The sequence below is a fragment of the Strigops habroptila genome, chromosome 19 (genome assembly GCF_004027225.2).
Source record: "Strigops habroptila isolate Jane chromosome 19, bStrHab1.2.pri, whole genome shotgun sequence".
Taxonomy (NCBI): Eukaryota; Metazoa; Chordata; class Aves; order Psittaciformes; family Psittacidae; genus Strigops; species Strigops habroptila.
In genome coordinates, this window is record NC_044295.2 from 3,204,545 (window position 1) to 3,224,191 (window position 19,647).

The window sequence follows — 19,647 nt, forward strand, 5'->3', positions numbered from 1 at the left end:
CACCCCCAAAGTGTCCGCTCCCCCCCCCACAAGGACCCCCCCAACCTGGGACCCCCACCCTGGGACCCCCCAACCCTGTGCCACCCTGGGACCCCCACTTTAGGACCCCCCCCACCCTGGGACACCTTCGCTTCTGGGATCCCAGCCGCGGTCCTGTGCTCCCCATCACCAGGATCCCATCCCCGGGACCCCCCCCAACACCTCGGGATCCCCCCCCAGCCCCGCCCCGGCCCCACCCCCGGCCCCACCCCCGGCTCCCGCCCCGCTCCGCTCCAGCTCCGCTCCCGCCCGGCGGGTGCGCGGCTCCCGGGGGTACCGGCCGATGGCGGGGCGCTGACACCCCCCCCAGCACAGTCGGGCCCGAGGGGGGCCCCGCCGGCCCCCAACACCATGCGCTGGGGGGGCCTGATCCTGCTCTGCCTGCTCCGCGCGGCGCTGGGCGCAGGTAGGGGGCTGCGGAGGGGGCGAGGGAACCGAAGGGGAGGGGGGTGTTGCAGCGCTGGGGCTTGGGGGGGGTGTCTGTGGCCCCATTGCTGGGGTGCCCCCACCCGGAGTCCCCCACCCGTGGCCTGGCTGTAGGTGCAGATTTGGGGGGGACACTGGAGCCTTTGTGGGGTCCCACTGAGCCCCCAGCATCGGCGAGGGCTGGGAACCCCCCCCCCCAGTGCCCCCATGGGGACCCCCAAGCACTGAGCCCCTTTCCCCACGCGGGGGACATCCCGCTGGCTGCCGGCTCCCCCCTGCCTCAGTTTCCCCTCCCAGAGGAGCTGGGAATAGAACCCAGCCCCATGGGATGGCTCCGAGCTGCTCAGGCAGCAACGAGCTCCCTATGGGGAGAAGCGGGGGACCCTCTCCCAGGGGTGAGGGGAGCAGCCCCCGCGGGTGTCTTTGCTGTCCCAGTCGCTGGGGACGGGTGTCCTGGCTCCTCTGGGGAGCCGCAGGGAAGTGCAGTGGATCTCTGCAGATTTGGTCCCAAATGGCATTTTCAACCTCCCCCCCCATCAATAAATACCATGTTTTCCATCTCTGCTCCCTCCCTGGGGCTGGAGCCGGGCGGGGGGGGGGACATGGGATGCGTCTCTTTGGGAGATGGATGCTCCGAGTCCGGAGACCCCATTCCAGCCCGGAGGAGGGGACGGATGGCTGTGGACCACGGCCACGCTGCTGCTCTGGTGGCTGAAGCTGCATCTTCCCCATCCCTGGCACCTCGCATGGGTGCGAATGAGCTGTGGGGTGTCCTGCCTCCTTTCACCCCCCCATGGCAGCTCCTCTCCCATGGCTACGCGTCTCCATCACCCATCCCTGCACCCATCCCTCACCCGAGGAGCCCTTCTCTTTGCCTCCATCATTGCAGCGATGGGGGGGCTGAGACCCCCCAAACTCGTGTCATCTAAGCAGAAGCTGCCTTGCTGGGGGGGTTGATCCCATTGTGGGACCCCGATAACCCATCCCCGTGCCCCCCTCCCTCCCCTCAAGGACGCCCCCCTGGGAGCCCAGCGATGGGTGAAGGCCCAGGGACCGAAGGGACCCGCATCAGCCAGGACCTGGTGGGGGGCAGCTTGGCCATCGACACGCTGCCGGCCAACGAGACACGGATCGTGGTGAGTGGGGACCCCCCCCGACGGGATCCACCCTTGGGAGGAGGGAATCTGGTCCCACCAAGGCAAGATCCAGCCAGTGCCTGACCACTGGGAGCTATTTCCAGGCTGGGAGGGAGCTGGTGGAGAGCTTGGCTTTGGTTTAATGTGTGGGGCTGGATCCAGGAGGGTAATTACAGCCCAGCGCGGAGGTGCCCTGGGGGTCACCCCGAGCCCTGTGGTCATCCCCTCCCACCAGCCTTGCCCTGAGGAGCTGGAGATGCTCCTCTCACCGCGATGCCACGTGTGCAGGGGGGATGCTGCCGGGGCAATGGGGCTTGGGGGGGTGTTGGAAGCTGAGGGGTTTGGGGTGCAGCAGCCTGTGCTGCTGCTGTGGCCTCTCCTGGGATATCAGCCCTGGCTCCCCCATCCCAGCCCTGCCTAATTACCCGCCCTCAATTAGCTCCTGGTTATTTGTGTGCCTTGAAACCGAGGGGGGTTTGCCCAGCACTGAGCCCTGCGGGGTGGGCTCATGGGATCACGGGATACGTGGATGCGTGGCCGAGGCTGGTTCCTCGTGGAGGATGCGGTGACTTGTCCTGCTGGTTTTGCCAGTCATGGATTCAATTGGATTGGTGTGGAAGGGAGAAAGGGCTGGGGCTGGTTCTGCCTGGCTGGAGCTCCAGCTCGGGGAGCATCAGGGATGGAGAGGGGCCAGAAGCCAGCAAAGTCCTTGATGTGGAAGCGTTTAAAAGCAAAACCCAACCAGCCCAAACCCAGCAATGGCCACTGCAGCATCTGGAGCCACAGGGCGGGAGCGATGGCACTTGTGGTTCCCAGGAGGAAAAGGCAGCAATTCCCTGTTGGGGCACTCGGAGTGTCCCCATCGGGGCCATGGGCCAGGTCAGGGACGTTGCTGCATCTCACTGTGACCAGCCCATGGAAGGTGGGTGCCAACTCGGAGAGGTTTCCCCAAATATTCCAGGTTTGGAATGCTGGGATGATGAAGGATGAAGGGGGGTGTGCTGCTGGGCATCCCCATGTCCTGCCCCAAGCACTGCCCCACTTACTGGTGTGCCCAAACCCTCTCCTCTCTTAATTCCTGCTGTATCGAAAGCAAGGTGATAGATGAGGACATCCAAGTGAGTCAGCTCCTCCGCAATCCCAGCCCTGCTTATATCCCCCTTGTTTCTTTGGAATACATTGGGAAGGCCTGGGAGCAGGAAGAGGCTATAATTGCTCTCTTGGGAATAACATGGGGCTTTGCTGTCTTGTTTCTCCCCTCTCCAACCCACTGAATCCTGGGCTGATGGGTCATTCCCTGCCTCTGGCATGGGTTCACATGGGGAGCCGGTCCCGGGGGGGAGATGCTGGGGTCTGGCTGGGGACGCGTGTCCTCCAGCAGGTCCCTGGCTGGTTGGAGATGGCTCTTGCTGTGTGCTCCATGCTCTGGTCTGCTTGGGAAGGGGGCTCCGGGAGCCTGGGAATAGCAAGGAGGGGTCTGGCCACTCGCATGGAGCCGTGTCCCATCCCATGACCCGGGGATGCAGCCCCATATCCCCATGCTCAGCCCCTCGCTCCCGCTTGGCTGCTCTCCCTGCGCTGCCCATTCCAAGGTTAATCATTTCCTCTGGGTTTCCCCATCCTCACTTGTTGGCTCCACTTCCCGTGTGTAACTCCCAGCCCCTGGCGCTGGAGCAGGATGTTTTCTTCCCGGGAAGGTTGCGTCTGCTCCGCTGAGGTCTCTCTGAGTCACGGCTCCCTCTCGCCAACCAGCCTCTGCTCCTACTTGGTCTCATGGGTCTTCTCCGCACCTTCTCCTACTGCTCAGAGCCCTTTGCAGGCTTCACACTGGGCTTTGGGTGCTGGTTTATGGCTGCTTTGAGGTCCCTGAGCCCTGCTGGGGGGTCTCCATGGGGCCAGCCAGCTAACACCACCCCTTGTCACCGCAGGAGGACAACCACAGCTACTACGTGTCACGGGTCTATGGGCCAGGGGACGCGCGTCTGAGGGCGCTGTGGGTTGACCTGGCCGCAGCCAACAGGAGCCAAGTGAAGATCCATGGGATCCTCTCCAACATGCACCGACAGGCCTCGGTGAGCCCCGACCCGTCCCACCGCACCCCAGCCCGTGTCCTGTGGGGCCGGGCTCTCACCCCATCTCCCTCCCGTAGAGAATCGTCCTCTCCTTTGACTTCCCCTTCTATGGCCATCTCCTGCGGCAGGTCACGATAGCGACGGGTGGTGAGTCGGGATGGGGTGGGATGCGATGGGGTGGGATGCGATGGGGTGGGATGCAATGGGGTGGGATGCGATGGGGTGGGATGCGATGGAGTGTCCATGCTCCGTTGGCATTCCCATAGTGGGAGGACATGGGGCTGGCTCCAACCTTACAGAACCGATAGGGTTGGAAGCGACCTCTGGAGATCATTCCATCCAACCCTGAGCCCCAGAGAGCCCTTCGAGCTTTCTCCTTGCACCCCAAGTGTAACCCCTGCCCTGGGACCAGGGCTGAGGGGCTGCAGGAGGTCACCCAGGCATTGGGGAGATGCTGGGTGAGGCAGGGCAGGGTGGCGGGAGGTCAGGAGGAGGGAAGGAAGGAGGGGACATGCGCTGTTCACCCTCCTCTGCTCGCTCAGGCTTCATCTTCATGGGGGACGTCATCCACCGGATGCTCACGGCCACGCAGTACGTGGCTCCCCTCATGGCCAACTTCAACCCCAGCTACTCCCGCAACTCCACCGTCCAGTACATGGACAACGGTGAGTCCTGCTCCGGCCACCCCAGCGCGCTCCAGAGCTGCTGCTGGAGGTGCGGAGCATCCCGGCTTCCTGCTCCTTCCTCGTGGAGCGGGAGCAGGGAGAGGTGAGGGGATTGATGCGCTCTGGTCTCTGCTCCAGGGACGGCGTTTGTGGTGCAGTGGGACAAGGTCTATCTTCAGGGGAAGGAGGACATGGGCAGCTTCACCTTCCAGGCAGCGCTGCACAGCACCGGGAGGATCGTCTTTGGGTACAAGGAGGTGAGAGATGTTTCTGCTGGGGAAGGCACAGCAGGAGGGGCCCAGTTATAACCATCCACATGCTGAATCTGGGCATTCCCGGTGCCGCCAAAGCACTGGAGACATCTGCAGCAGCACCAGGAGCAGGGTCCATCACGTCCATCACATCCTCTCTGTCTGGCTGCAGATCCCCGTGCCAGTCCTGCAGATCAGTGCCACCCAGCACCCTGTGAAAGCCGGCCTCTCCGACGCCTTCATGGTCCTCAACCCATCTCCTGATGTGCCTGGTGGGTTGTTGTGCTGGGGGAGCTGGGGGAGGCTGGGGCAAGGGAGCAACAGATCCCACAGGGATGCCACTGGGATGATCCCCTGGGATCACAGCTGGGGAAGGATAGATGGGATGTCCTTATCTTGGGGCACTTCAGGAGGGTGCACTGCTTGGATTCATGGTGGGGAGCAAGGGAGTGTGAGGAGGTGTGTGGGGCTCAGCTGCAGGGACACCTCTCATGTCCCACATCCCCTGGTGCATCTCTCTGGGGTCCATTTGTCTTTGGGGTCCATTTGTCTTTGGGTCAATCTCTCTTTGGGTCCATTTGCCTTTGAGTCCATCTCTCTTTGGATCCATTTTTCTTTGGGGTCCACTTGTCTTTGGGTCCATCTCTCTTTGGGTCCATTTCTCTTTGGGGTCCATCACTCTTGAATTCCATCTCCCTGGGGTCTATCTCTCTTTGGGGTCAGTCTGTCTTTGGGTCCATCTCTCTTTGGGTTCATCTCTCCATGGCCAAGACCACTGTGCAGCCTCACGCTGCAGGTGGCCCATGAGCACTGTGAGCTTTGGCGAGGTGCTGCAGGCAAAAGGACTTCATGCACACGCTTATTCCACACGTGAGCTGCAGGCATGGGCTGAGCTCCCCAAAAAGGCTCTTCCAGCCTCTCTCATCCCCGCTTGTCACGAGGAGCCCAACCTCCTGCTGCCGTTGCTTTTCCCTGTTATTTATGGAGCTCCATGTGGTCCTTATTTATCACCCATTCACAACAGCGTAAGAACCTTGGCTGGGCTGGATGTGCCTCTATCCCCATGGGCTGCTGGTACCTCCTGCCTGCCCCAAGGGGTGAGGGGAGAAGAAATGCATGAATCAGGGTCAAAACCAGCTCGTGAGGTGAAGAGACAAGGGTTGAAGGGTGGGACAGGAGGAGGCAGGAGGGGAGAATGCTCTGTCCTGCTCATCCCCTGGGCTCCAAGTGCTGGAGGAACCAGGTTGATTCCCCTCACATGGAAGCGTGATGCCAGAGAAGCATCTTGGCTGGTGTCACCACGTGAATCCGTGGTGGATGCTGGGAGAAGACCAGGGAGAAACCAAATGTGGGAGACCCTTCCAGGCCCGGGATGGTGGGGATGGAGCAGGAAACGGGGATGGAGGAGGCCGTGGGGAAGGCGGCTGCAGCCGGAGCTGCACGGGGGGAGGTTCACAGCCCCATGAGTCACTGATGAGAAATGTGTTTGTTCGCAGCGATGCCGGCTGGACCATGTCCACCTCTGCTCAGGGACAGGGGCACGGGGAGCTCCAAGCTGCTCTCAGCCAAACAGGGGAGAGAAGATACGTGTCCCAACATCCCTATCCCCCCCCAGCACCTCCTGCATTGCCTCCTAGTTGGAAACATCCCTGCTCATTGCAGGGGGGGGTGGACTAGATGACTCTGAAGGTCATTTCCAACCCAAACTACTCCATGATTCCCTGCAGCCTCCATACACTTTCCTCACCCACAGGAACAACCCTGACACCTGGGGCCACCTTTGCCTTTCAAGTGGGAGTCAGCAGCACTGGGGTAACCCCCTTTGCAGGATGGAGAAGGGTGTAGAGGGGGGGTTTGTGCCTGGTCTATAGCCAAGGCTCCGTGTTTCAGAGTCCCGCCGTCGGACCATCTACGAGTACCATCGCGTGGAGCTGGACACCAGCAAGATCACCAACATGTCAGCTGTGGAGTTCGCCCCCCTGCCCAGTGAGTCAGACATGCTCGGGGACCACAGTGATGGGACAAAGGGGCTCTGGGGACACTTGGGGACCACAGTGATGGGACAACGTGGCTGGGGTCATGCCTTGAAGAGTGTTTTCCTCCCATGGTTTCACCCAGCAACTACACCAGCCCCCTATGTACAGCCAAGGGGGGAAGCCAGGCCTGGAGGAGGCAGGTTCAGTGGGTACCGGGTGGGTGCATGGCTGTCACCCATCACCCAATGGCTGGGAGCCATGGAGGGAGGGTGAGCATCAGCCAGGGTCCCCCACTCATCCTGAAGGTCTCTGCATGGCTGTCACTGAACATAGAATCAGAGAACGGTTTGGGTTGGAAAGGACCTTAAGATCATCCAGTTCCAACCCCTGCCATCTCATGCCTACAGCCCTGCTTGGGTTGATCAGCTCAGGGTCAATCTCAGCCAACAGCAAATCCCACACGTGTGCCAGGCTGGCTGCTCTGGAGCCAGGATGGGAGCCTGGGATGCAGCAAAGCCCAGCTGGCATGGGAAAAGCTGGGAAAAGAGGGATGTGCAGGCAGTTTTCCTTCCCTACTGCTCAGCACACCCCAGCTAAGTGACAAGAGACGTGGTGCCAACCACCATGTCCCCACATGGTCCCAAGCCACGCTCCATCCCACTGCCAGCATCATTCCTCACGCTGGGTCGATGGCTCTTGTTACTCTTCAACAGATCCTCTTTCACCTCAGGACGTTAACTCCTTATTCCCCGCTCTTCCCACCTGCCCATCCGCCAAAACTCCTTCTCTTTGCTCCACAAGCTGCAGCTAATCTCGCTGGACACCGGTTCACTTCAGGTCTGCCTATGAGCTGTTTTGGACGCCTCCACACTCAGATGGAATATCTCGGGATGCTGTTAAGCAGCCCCATTTTTAGTGCTGGGATCCAAGGACACATGCGAGTCGTCACACAGCCCAGGAATACAGAGCAGGGAGGGAATGTGTCCTGGAGATACGGGGGTTATGCATGGAAACGGCCTTCCCAGGGCATTGGGTGACAGTTTTGGCAGCAGCAGGGATACTGCAGGGCAGATCATAAATAAGCATCCAGCAATAACTCTATTTCTTCTCCTTCAAACCTGCTCTTTTGTCTTCCCCAGCAGGCAGGGGTGCTGAGAGCAGCATCTCTAGAGGAGCCACAGGGCTGGGGAGAGCTGGAGGTCACTGCTTCTTGTGGGGGATTAATGTTTAGCCTCATTCAGGTCAGGAGGGGACAAGCTGGGTTAGCTCTGCCTCCTCTCGGAGTCCTTGCTGCCTGCCTCCACATGGCTGCTGCTTGGGAAGAGCTCAGGATGGGAGATGGAGATCACACTGGAGGTCATTGGAGAGGTGTGGGCAGCCCAGGTCATGGAAACCACCAGTTTCTGTGACTTTTCTTGACAAACCACCTTTACCAGCCAGGGTTGGACTCTCCAAGCAGGTCATCCTCTCCAGTGTGGAGATATTCTTGCAGAGCTACTTACAATGGACATAGCACAGAGGGTTAAACTGTTTGTATCGCTCCCTTCCTTTGGCATAACACCCTCTGTGCAATGTGTTGTAAGCCTCAGATGTCTTTTACCTCCCAGTTAAACAGGATGGGAAGAGGTTTATGGATGGACTGGGAGTCCAGTCCTGCTAGAAAGGTGTCCTGCAGGCCCATAGCAGAGAGGTTGGGTTAGAGACTCACCTGCTGATGCTCTGGTTTTGCCCATACCACCCGTGCCCAGTGGATGCTCTTGGTGCCTGTACAGATGCTGGTGTGTCACTGGCTGGTGCCTGTGCACACGCTGGTGTGTCACTGTGTCTGCTCTCTCTTTTACAGCTTGTCTCCAGCATCAGAGCTGTGAAATGTGTGTGAGCTCGGAGCTGACCTTCAACTGCAGCTGGTGCCACGTCCTGCAGAGGTACCAGGGATGGGTTTCCTTCCCACCTCTTCTCTTGCTCACGTTCCTATAGCTGGGAGAGCAAGCACAGCTCTGGGTTTGATGCCTGTATCAGTGCTGATGGGCTTTTATTCCTGTTTTCCTTTGCTTTCTGGTGCTGTTCTCAGTCTCACAGCCCTGGTGACGCCGTGAGCTGATCTCCAGTTACAAGCCACTGAAAGGAGACATTTCCCAGCCCTGGGGCTTTGGGTCCTGATGTTTCAGTGCAGCAGCTGGAACAAGTTGAAACCAGAAGCAAGATTCACATTTCTTATGTGAATCAGCGAGCTTAAATGGGGGAAACATGTCCTGCCTTAGGCTGTGATTAGAGACTGAAGTGCAGGGCAGGGAGGCTGGGACGGGCTCCAGCCTCAGGTAGGTCACAGAGAGGGGGATGCTTATCATGTTCTCCTTGTTGGGGATGAGACATAGCAAGGGTGGGGGGGATTGCTGCTGGTTTAGGGGTGCACAGAGGGTGTGGGGGGTGAAGCTGGCCCTGCCATGAAGCATCCCTGCTCCGTGCTCTCCTTCAGCGTGATGGGGAGCAGGAGTTTAATGAGATTCTGCTGAAATCTGTATTTAGAGCTCGTGGCAGGGGAGAGGACCCAGTAACACAGATCCTCACACGCGGCACAGCTCGGCTCTCCCAGGGAGGCTCCGTGGCTGCTCCCCTTCCCCAGCCACCTCCTGCAAGGGCACCGTGGTTCCCCCCTTGCTGCAGCCCTTCTCTTGCCACACTCAAGACTTGCACCTTTTCCTCCCAGGCAGCAATTCCAGCAGGGTATGAGCAGGGCAGCAGGGCCAGGGCAAGAGCCTGAGACACCAGCACAGAGCCCTGTAAATGAGTGTTGGTTCTCTGCCTTTCGGTGAGCTGGGGTTCAACCTGAGCCAGGGGAACAGCGTTTGTGGATGGCAGCTGCTCAGTGGTGGCTTCAGACCAGAGAATGGGATGTTCTCGCAGCTGGGACAGATGCATGAAACCAGATGTGGCTTTTGTAGCAAAACCAAACCTGGGATGCAGTGGCTGAGTCTGGGTCTTGTTTGGGCTGAAACCTCAGGGTTCAAGAGCTTTGCTATCCTGCTTATTCCAAACTCACGGTGTTTGCAAACCCCAGCTTCCAAAACCTAAGTCACTGTTGCTCATGTTTCATAGTATCCCAGCCTGGTTTGTGTTGAAAGGGAACTTAAGATCTTCCACTTCCAACCCCCTGCCACGGGCAGGGACACCTTCCACTAGAGCAGGTTGCTCCAAGCCCCTGTGTCCAACCTGGCCTTGAACACTGCCAGGGATGGGGCAGCCACAGCTTCTCTGGGAAAAGTCTGTGCCAGCGCCTCAGCACCCTCACAGGGAAGAGCTTCTGCCTCAGAGCTCATCTCAATCTCCCCTCTGGCAGGTTAAAGCCATTCCCCTTGTCCTGTCCCTACAGGCCCTTGTCCGAAGCCCCTCTCCAGATGTTTGCATGTGTTGGCTAAAGGCCACGCTTCCCACAGCCATAACTGTGTGTTGGCAGCTCCGTCCTGAAGAGCTGAGGTTACACATGGACAGGACACATGGCAAGCTGGAGCAAGCCTTCTGCTATCTTGTTGGCTTTCAACCAGCTTGGCTTTGCAAAGCCAACATGATCTTTCCCAAGGAAGTTGGTAGGGTGGCTTCCAGGGGTTGAATTCAGTGATTTAACGCTGGAGTTAACCTCTTAGCTCACTTCTGGACAGTGGGGTTTGTGGTTTTGCTTTTGCTGAGCCCATAATTGTCACAGGAACTGCACCTTAAGCAAAGATCCCAGCGACTCAGCAGGACCTGGAGTGGTTTTTTGTGGTTTCTCCTCCTTTTCCTGCTTGGTAATTGGGTAAATCAGTGCTTGTATGAGCTGAACCCCTGATTCATGGGTTGGTGTCCCCAGAGCCTTCCCAAAGGTCAGAGTGCTATTCCATTGCCTCTCTTTCTGTAGGGATTTCTCGAGCTGGTGTTTTCCTGAGCTCGTTTATAATTTCTTTAATGTGTTTTTCCTGTGCAGATGTTGCTGGAAAAACCCCACAAAACCCTCATGGAGATCATGGCCTTGCCCTGGCAGGGTCCAGGCAATGGAAAGTCAAAGTCAGTCTATATATTTTTCCTATTTCTTTGCTTCTCTGTTTCCCTTGGAGAAGTGGTGCTGATCCTTTTCCTCCTCTATGAAGAGGAACATTTGTGTCCTTCCAGCACAGCTGTATCTGGAGATATAACACTCCCATGTATTTGGAGACCAACTCGTATCTCCTCTTTCCAGCCCCCGGCTGTTTGTCCAAGCACCCATCGGGGCAGCATTTGGGACTCTTGTGCAGCTTGGGAATCCCTACCAATGCCACCACAGCGGGCAAAGGAGCTTTAGCATTGCTGTGTCTCTCAAATTCATCTGCCACAGGTTAATTCTGCTCTTCTCCACAGATGTTCCAGTGGCTTTGACCGATACCGTGAGGAATGGTTGTCCTATGGCTGCGGCCAGAAGGTGAGGCTGGGACAAGAGTCACTTTTAGCTCCTTGCTAGGAATGATGCTGATCTGCAGCAAAACCAATGGCCATATCCCCAAAAAGTCACACTCAGCTCCACTTGACCCATGCCTGGAATAGACTGAGTACCCCTTCAGATATCCCTTTCCCGTTACAGCAAGACCACCAATCCACTTGGATATCTGTATGGGAATGGTTAAAAGCTGATCCATCTAACCTGGGGTTTGCCTTGCTGCTGTCTTGTTTCCCTGGAGCTGGATATTCAGCAGAGGTGCAGAGACCTCTTTAAGTTACCAAGTGGTGCAGTTTGAGTGCTCTGGGATGTGTTTTTCTTCACCTTCTGAAGCATGACTCTTACTCTCAAGCATGAATTACTCCTTGTGACTTTTTTTGGTCTCCAATTATCTCCATGCTGGATGAACTAGTTTCTTTGTCTCGGAAAGATCAGCTCTAAGGAAACATCTGGTTCTGCTTTGGGTTGGTTTTCTTTCTTTTTCCTCCCTCTGAAAACTCAGCTTTGTTCCCTGTTAACCCAGAGGGTTGAGTGAGGGGAAAGGGGGTCACAGGACCTATGTAAGGTCACCCAGTGATGCAAGAAGGTCAGACCTTGTCCTACTTAAGTGGTTCCCAACCTTTTCCTCCTCTTCTCTAACCTCTAGGTCACCCCCCTCCATGCTTCTGGACCACATTCCCTGCTTCCACTCCAGTGTTTGAAGCCCTCAGGCTCAGTAGCCCCAAGCCTGGGCAGCAGAGTCCTCCCCCCTGGCTCCCTGGCACTCCTGCTGGAGGAGAGCAAGGGAAAAGTGGCTCTTGTCTGTTTTGTTCCCAGTCTGATGAGAAGACCTGTGAGGATTTAGCAGCCGGTGAGCACTATTCAGCACCTCCTGAGAGCTCTTCCTCACCGCTGGAGGAGGACTTCACCACCTCTACGTCCTCGCTCTTCATTGACAGCCTCACTACAGAAGGTAGGGGTCAGTTTGTGGATACCCCCTCCCTGATGCTTATCCCTGGAGAGGTCTTTCACTCCGAAGCCTCATGAAGCCAATTCATATCCAAATAAATCCAAGAACAAGTGGGTTTTGAAGCACAAGGGCTGGGGTGAGTACAGGAGGCAATGGAAAGGAGAAGGTGAGAGGGGTGATGTGGCAAAGGGGGAGAGGAAACCCATCAGTGGGGAGAGTTTTATAGTTGCATCGCAGCCAGTTTAGGCATTTGAGAAGGTCCACAAGCAGCTGGTACCCGGTGGGCAGAACCCAGCATCACAGCAGAGGTTAATACATTATATAGGGCTCACACTTTTAATGTGCTTGGTCTTAGCTGGTGGCTCAGGGCTGACAGGACTCTAAGAGTGGCAGTAACACAGCACAAGCTTGTAATTGCCCTCTGCTCGGGAATGGTGTTGGTTCCAGTGCAGGAAAGCTCCACATAAGGCCCCGAGTTTCCCTTGAGACACCCATGTTCTAAAGCTTGATAATCCTATTAACACAGGGCTGGCTCCTCAGATCCTAGCGACAGGTATCGCTTCCATTTGCCTGCTTAATAGTCCCTAAAGCAAACTGCTAATTAGAATAAATAGAAAGGAACATTCCTAATTGTCCTTCAGCAATGGGAAGGAGCTGGGCGGAGGAACGGAGCTTGTGCTGACAGAGCTGACTTTGAAAGGAGCAATTAAAGGGAAGGGGGGAGCGTGACACCAGCACTGAGATGGTTTTCCAACTCATCGCCGGCTCTTGGAAGAAGAACAAGAGGCTTTTCTGTGACAGAGCCAGGCATGGAGTTCATTTGTGATCTTGGAAGGAAACACTCATCCAGCTGCATCAGGCAGCGAACTTCATCTGGAGAAGCACAGCGAAGGAACAAGAGAAGCAGAGGATGGACCCACCCCCTGCATCCTCCTCCCCAGCTCCCTGGAGCCGCTCGTGGGGAGATGTTTGCGGACGTGTCCGACCCGCTGGTCATGTGTCAGCGTGGAAGCCAAGCAGGGAGATTGCAGCTGGACACGTGAGGGTGCTGATGTGGAGACCATCCAGATGTGAAGCCTTGTACAATATATCCCAGAATCTTCCAGAATGAGATTAAAAATGGGACTGGATTTTGGGCCCCCATGGAAGACATCTATAGCGTAACAACATCGCACTGATTTATTCAGGATGTATTGGCGCCATGACTGAGAACCTGCTAAAAAGAAGCCTTAAATTCCCTGTGAGGGTGCTGAGGCGCTGGCACAGGGTGCCCAGAGAAGCTGTGGCTGCCCCATCCCTGGCAGTGTTCAAGGCCAGGTTGGACACAGGGGCTTGGAGCAACCTGCTCTAGTGGAAGGTGTCCCTGCCCGTGGCAGGGGGTTGGAACTGGAAGATCTTAAGGTCCTTTCCAACCCAAACCACTCTGGGATTCTGTATTAGCAGCATATTGCTGCAAATGCCGTAGTGGGAGCAGGTGGGAAGCTGCAGAACATCCTGGGTGCCTCCTAACTTTATTTTATTTGCCTTTGTTTTCTTCTTTCAGATGACACGAAGCTCACTCAGTACGCAGGCAGTGAAGGTAAGCCCTTCATCCTCCCCCTGCCTGCTCACAGGCATTCTAAATGAAATCAAATGCACCAGGAGCTGCAGGGTGGAAAGGGTGGGCAGCTGGAACAGGCTGGAAGGATGGAATCAAGATAAGGCTCCTCTTGTCCTTACCCTGATTAATACCATTTCAGAGAGTGGAAAGTGAGAGTCAGGCCAAATCTCTTTTGCCCTGGTGCTGTTTGTCTGCTTCTCCCACTTAGTCCTGCTGTGCAAACGAAGATGATGAGTTTTCTCTTTCCACGTAATTCCCTTTCTCTGCAGTTTTTGCACAGACAAAGTCCTTTTTCCTTTTGAATGTCCTCGGCTGTGCCAAAGAGCGGTGTAAAATCCAAACATAAAGTGTCCTTAAGCCCAGCTCTGCCTTTTTCATCTCTGTTCCAATGAATCCTTTCTCAGTCAAAGTCTGTTCATCAGCCCCAGGGCAGGGAACCAAACTGTTGCCATAACACTCTTACTAATTCCAGAGCATGGGAAGGATCTGAGCCCTCTTCACCCGATGTCAGGTTTGCAAGCGCTGTGGTCTGTGCAAACCATGAGCCCATCCCTCTCACCTGGAAGCAGCTCAGGGAAGTTGAACTGGCTAAACTGGGCACAGGATCAGCTCCTTTACAGGCACGAGGCCTTTGGAACGCCCCATCTTCCCATTTCCAGTCAAACCGCTCCCCACATGGCTGGTAATGTCACTGTTAATAAATGCCTCCTCCACCCTCTGTAGCTCCGTGCAATTGCATATTCATAGCTGAGGACTGAGGGCAAGGGAGGCACACGGAGGCCACAGCTCAGCATATGGCTAATGACTTTCCACCAGAGTGAGCAGCCAATATATAAAGAATATGGATTGGAGAGGGGGTGACTGCATGGTGGTGCTTTAATCTGCTTTCAAACCAGCCCCTGCTATCATCTGGAAGGGATGCTGGAGCCTGGACAGCCCTCTGGTGCCTCCTCCCCTCTCATTGAGCCAGGCTGAGGTGCTCAGTCCTATGTGCAGAGCTCTGAAAGCTCTTCCCTTGCTTTTCCCTTCCTTTTTCCGAGGTCTCAGTGTAATTCCAGACTGAAATGAACCCTTTTTTGCAGGGATGGGAAGCAGCCTTCCTTCCACGAAAGCAGGCGCCCCGATTCACACCGGCATGATCGTGGGGATCGTCCTGGCCGTGCTGCTCATCGCAGTCATCATCCTGGCTGGAATTTATATCAACAGCCACCCCACTTCCACTGCTGCCCTATTCTTCATTGAGGTGAGTGGAGAACCTGATCCCTCGCCTGTTCTCCTCTGCTGTCACCCCAAATCTGAACCTTCTACAGGAGAGCAAAGAGAAGAGAGGAACGTTGATAGAGTCCAGATTGAGTTTCTTTTCATGGTCCTACAGTCACAGCTAATCTCCCAACCTCCAGTTGATGATGTTTTAAACTTAGGCTCTCGCCTCCCACACGGTGTTATTTTGCTCCCTTTCACATGCTCCCTTTCACACATTGCCTTTTCTTTTCCCCCATGCGACGTTCCACTCTTCCACCTGCTTGCAGGAGCAGTCGACACGCAGTTGGAGGGCTCGGTTGGAGCCATGACATACTTGAGATCGCTGCCTTTTGAGTTACCCAGCTGGATTCTGTGGACTAAAATTGTCAGGCTTTACTGCTAGATGTCAAGCCATCAGCTAGTGTGTAAGTGGTGGTGTGAAGGCTTTAAATGGAAGGTTTTAATTCACAGAATGATGGGGGGTCCAACGATCTCCATCTGCTGTTAAAAGCCAGAAGACCGCTTGCTGTAGGATCCCAAGGCAGGCAGAAGTGGGCTGAATCCTGGCGTAGGAGCTGCTGCGGAGGGAGTGAGCAGCACTGGGCCCTCAGCCTTTCCTTATCACTCCTTGGCTTTCTCCTTGAGCACTTGGCTTTCCTCCATCTGTCCTGTTTACAGGGAGAGGCCGCAGGGAATTGAGCTACGTGGCCTCTACCAGTCTAGCAGCACTTGGCAGTGTTGGATGCATTCACCTACACCCGGCCAGGACGGGGCAACGTGGTTGTCCCTGTTCTGCAGATAGAGGACACACAAAGCTGACTTGTGTGTGGTGGCACAGGAAGCCTGTGGCCATCCTCGGCTGCCACCCCGGGCACAGACCGTCCTTGTTCTGAGGTTGATGTGAGATTTCACTTCAACTTTCCATTTCCTCCTCCATTTTAACCTTAGTAGTGGGTCAGCTCAGTGAGATGGATGCGTTGGAATGAACTGGGTTAATCACGAAGGTATTTTTTAGCATTTATTACTTCCACAAAGACAGCACTGTTCTTGTTGCAGGACCAAGATTCCGACTTCCCTGCAGGCTTGGCGTGAAAGGCCCTGTCATAGATTCTGATGGCTCTTTGTTTCTGTCCCCAGCGAAGGCCACATCACTGGCCTGCCATGAAGTTCCGAAATCACACCAACCATGCAACGTACTCCGAGGTGGAACCAGCCAGCCAGGAGAAGGAGGGCTTTGTGGAAGCAGAACAGTGCTGAGCGCTTCTCCCCCTGCGCCTCAAACCTCCCATGTCTCAAGTGTTGGAGTCTTCTGTAATTCTATTGCAAAGTCTTTCCCCTCTTGGAAAAGAAAGAGCGAGTAGAGGCTAAAAGACCCAATGAAGCATTTGAAGAGTGAGTCGGGGTGATGTGGGGCTGGATTTGCCTGGATTCCTCATGGGATAGCAAGAGCCTGCAGTGGTGGCAGTCGATTGTGGCATTGGACTGGCTGTAGCCTGGCACTGAAGGCCTGGATACAGTGGTAGAAAGAAGCGCAGTCAGCTCTTCAGCTCAGAGAGGGGTTTATGGTTTGTGGTTGTGTTTTTCCCCACTGTGTTGGCTGACCTCCTCCCTCCTCCACCGGGAGCCTTTCAGGAGCAGCAAAGCGGGGACAAATCTTGTTATGGGCAAAATATGGGGTTGCCTCAAGCAGAAAGCTCTTGGAGACAGGAAAATCGATGCTTTTTGCTGCACACTGGCACTGCCTGCACTCAGGAAAGCTGGGCTGGTTTGCTCCTTTCCATGGAGAGGCTGGGGAGGTGCTGGTGGTGGCCCAGGAGAGGTAAAGCTGGCTCCCAGGGCTCACCAACCCTCTCCCATCCCCTCTCTCCCACTTCCAATCCTTTCTCTTCTCTTCCCTTCTATCTGTGGCAGGCAACATTTAGCTTTGTCTCTGCAGCTGAGAAGCCTGCAGTTGGTCTTCAACTCCCTGCCCTCCTCTCCTTTCAAAGCAACAGCTTCTACCCCTTGCCAGGGGGAAAGGGAAACCTGCTCTATCTTAATGGCAAAACCCTGCAGAGGATTCTCCTTCAGGATGTTTGTGAGCAGGTGGCTTTGAAGCACTTTTTGGCATCTCATTAGTTTGCTAAATCACTAATGATAACCCTTGCCCAAAAGGAGACAGTGTGAATAAGAAGCTTGGATTCCTTCAAAACACATCCTGGTGGTGTGGCCACTAATCCAGCAGGAACAGAGTGGGATTTGGTGGAGGAGGATGGGGACAGCGTGCTTGTGAAACAGTGTCCTCCCACAGGCTCAAGCCTGAAGTAAATCCGAACTCCTCCGTGGGCATGTCACATAAATAAGGAGTGAAGGCACACGATGGTGGCTTCACACCATCCAATATCATGGGTTTAGAGCCTTCTGAAGTCAGTGGATTGTTTCTACTGCTTTATTTTGCCTGTGATAGGTCCCTGGTCTGGATTTGTGCATATAATAATGATTCCAGCCTCTGACCCTAGCGAAGGGCTTTGACATGAGACCATTCAGGCTTTTCTACTCCTTCTGTGCCATCAGAATGCCACACTAATGCAGAAATACTCTCCCCTACTTCCACAGGCAGAGCTTGGGCTCTAAACTGAGGAAAGCTCCTGTTAAAATGAGGGAGACCAAAGCCCAGTGGAAGGCAAAAATTCCACCCCCCCCCCAAAAAAAAAAGGTGTATGGGGCTTTTTTCCCCTTTTTTAATTAATTTTCTCTTGATCCTCAGTTATTTATTCTGATAATCATGGGTTTGGTGCATATTTTACCCCCTGCCTGGTTCAGCTGCCATTGATGGTGGGTGCTGCCAAAGGCAGGGGCTGTCTAATCCATGTTTTCCTTCTCATCTGCTGAGTCCTATAGCCATTAAAGATAAGCATGGCTGCTTTGTGGCATTTCCACCCAGGTTCTACTTTCTCCTACATAGCCACTAGGGAGACTTTTGCTGCATCTTATGGCGTAAAGGCACCAAAATGCTCAAACTGGTTAAGTCAGAGTCGTGCTGAGTTGTTCCAGCCCAGACAGTCCCTCTTTAGACATAGTTTGAAGATAAACTTTATGCCCAAATAAAGCTTTCAGCTGGAAGGTTGCTTTTTCCCCTGTATCCTTGAAGTAGAAAGAATTCAGACGGATGCTCTCATGTAGTTTATGCCCAGGATCCGATCTCCTTTGAAATGGTTATGAGCTCATTAGGAATTTTCTCTGGATTTAACTCTCTTCAAACAATGGCCTTGGTTTGACTGTTTTTCTCACCACGCATACATAGTAACAGGAAGATTTTGGGTACCCGTCCTCATCTACAACCCCTGGAAATGCTGGGCAACATCCAAGAGTTCTGAAATGCTGTGAATTTAAAAGAGAACAGACTTTAAATAGTGTATAAAGCTGTATAAAACACTCTGGCATTACTGCAGCCAAGGTCTTAGGATTCAGAAGAGGATCAGGTGCTCAGGTGGAGAATAACAACATCCAAGTGCCTCACACAGCAGCGGCTGAGATATGGAAAACAACTACACTGAGGGGAGAGGCCAAGTTCTGAGTGCCTGGAGGAAAAAAGGCTTTTTAAAATTATTCTTTTTCCTCTAAGGAAAGAAAGAAACCAAACCAGGCTGTTCTGTAGGCATGCACCAGATGTTTGCTCTATCTTCCACGAAGGAATATGGTTTGAGGTATTGTCAGGTAGAGCATTAACAGCTCTAATTCATCATCTCTAAGATCCTGGGTCTTAGATGGAGACGTTTCTGCCCGTAGTCATGCTCTGAGCTGAAGGTTTGGATCCAACCAGCATCTCCCAGTGCCCAGCCTGGAGAAGCGAGGCACTTATATGCTGTGTCTCAAGGAGGATAAAATACTCTGTCCTACCTTTTGATGTGAGGTCTAGCTCTGGGCACTTGAAGTTCACATCTGGAAGAGTGGAAGAGAAGAGGTTGTCTATTAAATTCAGGAAAACCCAATGGTAATGTTGCCAGTGCCTAGAAGAAAGAGAAAAATGCCTTTACCATCAAGAAGTGCTGCTCTAATGTTGAAGAGAAGAGGCTGGGTGCAAGTACAACGCTGGCTGCACCAAGGCAAAGGCATCAGGATCAATATCCCTGTCGTGTCTGTCAAACTCTGACTTCGAGATGCTGGTTAATCTTGCTAGTCTGGAGTGCTGGAGCAAGCACATGATGATGGGGACTATGACATTAAAAGAGTTGGATTTTGCTTTGAATCCTATGGCTTCTCTAGCCACATTCTGGGCTTTCCCTCTGGATTGGGAGGAACCCAGGGTTTGGGCTTGCTTCAGTCTGCATAACACGTGTGTGTATATTGAGCTGTGTAAGTCAGAGCTCTAACATGGGCTGTTGGCTGTGCCCAGCCCGGCGCTCAGCTGGTTAAAGAAGATGCAAACCACAACCAAGTGCTGTGGCTCCTTGTTTGTCCTTCCAAGCACCGTGCCCCGGCAGGTTGTGGCATCTGCTGAGAGGGTCATTGGGGCAGAAGGCAGCTGCCTGTCAGCAGGCAGAAAATGCCATCAAGAAGCTGCTCCTTGGCCATTCAGCAAGTGGGAAAACACAGCACAGGGTTTATCAGAGACCAATGCGAGGTGGGGTCTGCTCCTATGGAAGTTGGAGGCTAAACCCCCCCATTTGTGACATCAGTGGGAGCAGGACCCTGATCAAAACATCTTCTCTTAATAACTAAAGGCCTATTTTCCACATACTTGAATTTACAGCACAGCTGGACTATTTCGAGGGACTAAAGGCACTTTAACTGTCTTTTAATGCAATGTATTTACTATGGAGTAGCTGCATGGAATACAGTCTTAATATTAAAAAAGAAAAATCCTC

At 54.5% G+C, this 19,647-nt stretch overlaps 1 protein-coding gene across 1 annotated transcript; it reads left to right on the forward strand.

Moving 5' to 3' along the window:
- The first annotated feature begins 390 nt into the window (after positions 1-390).
- PLXDC1 (plexin domain containing 1) lies at positions 391-19,647 on the forward strand. Its single transcript, XM_030509067.1, has 14 exons — positions 391-445; positions 1,477-1,601; positions 3,530-3,673; positions 3,751-3,820; positions 4,216-4,338; positions 4,477-4,595; positions 4,762-4,861; positions 6,480-6,575; positions 8,409-8,490; positions 10,934-10,994; positions 11,826-11,961; positions 13,502-13,537; positions 14,641-14,801; positions 15,938-19,647. Exons 1-14 carry the CDS (start codon positions 391-393, stop codon positions 16,055-16,057), a joined length of 1,428 nt encoding a protein of 475 aa, XP_030364927.1. The 3' UTR covers positions 16,058-19,647.

Coding starts and splice junctions, on each gene's coding strand:
- PLXDC1 (XM_030509067.1), top strand. CDS start 391: ATGCGCTGGGGGGGCCTGATCCTGCTCTGCCTGCTCCGCGCGGCGCTG. Junction 4,862..6,479: donor CCCATCTCCTGATGTGCCTG/GTGGGTTGTTGT, acceptor TCCGTGTTTCAG/AGTCCCGCCGTCGGACCATC. Junction 13,538..14,640: donor TCAGTACGCAGGCAGTGAAG/GTAAGCCCTTCA, acceptor CCTTTTTTGCAG/GGATGGGAAGCAGCCTTCCT.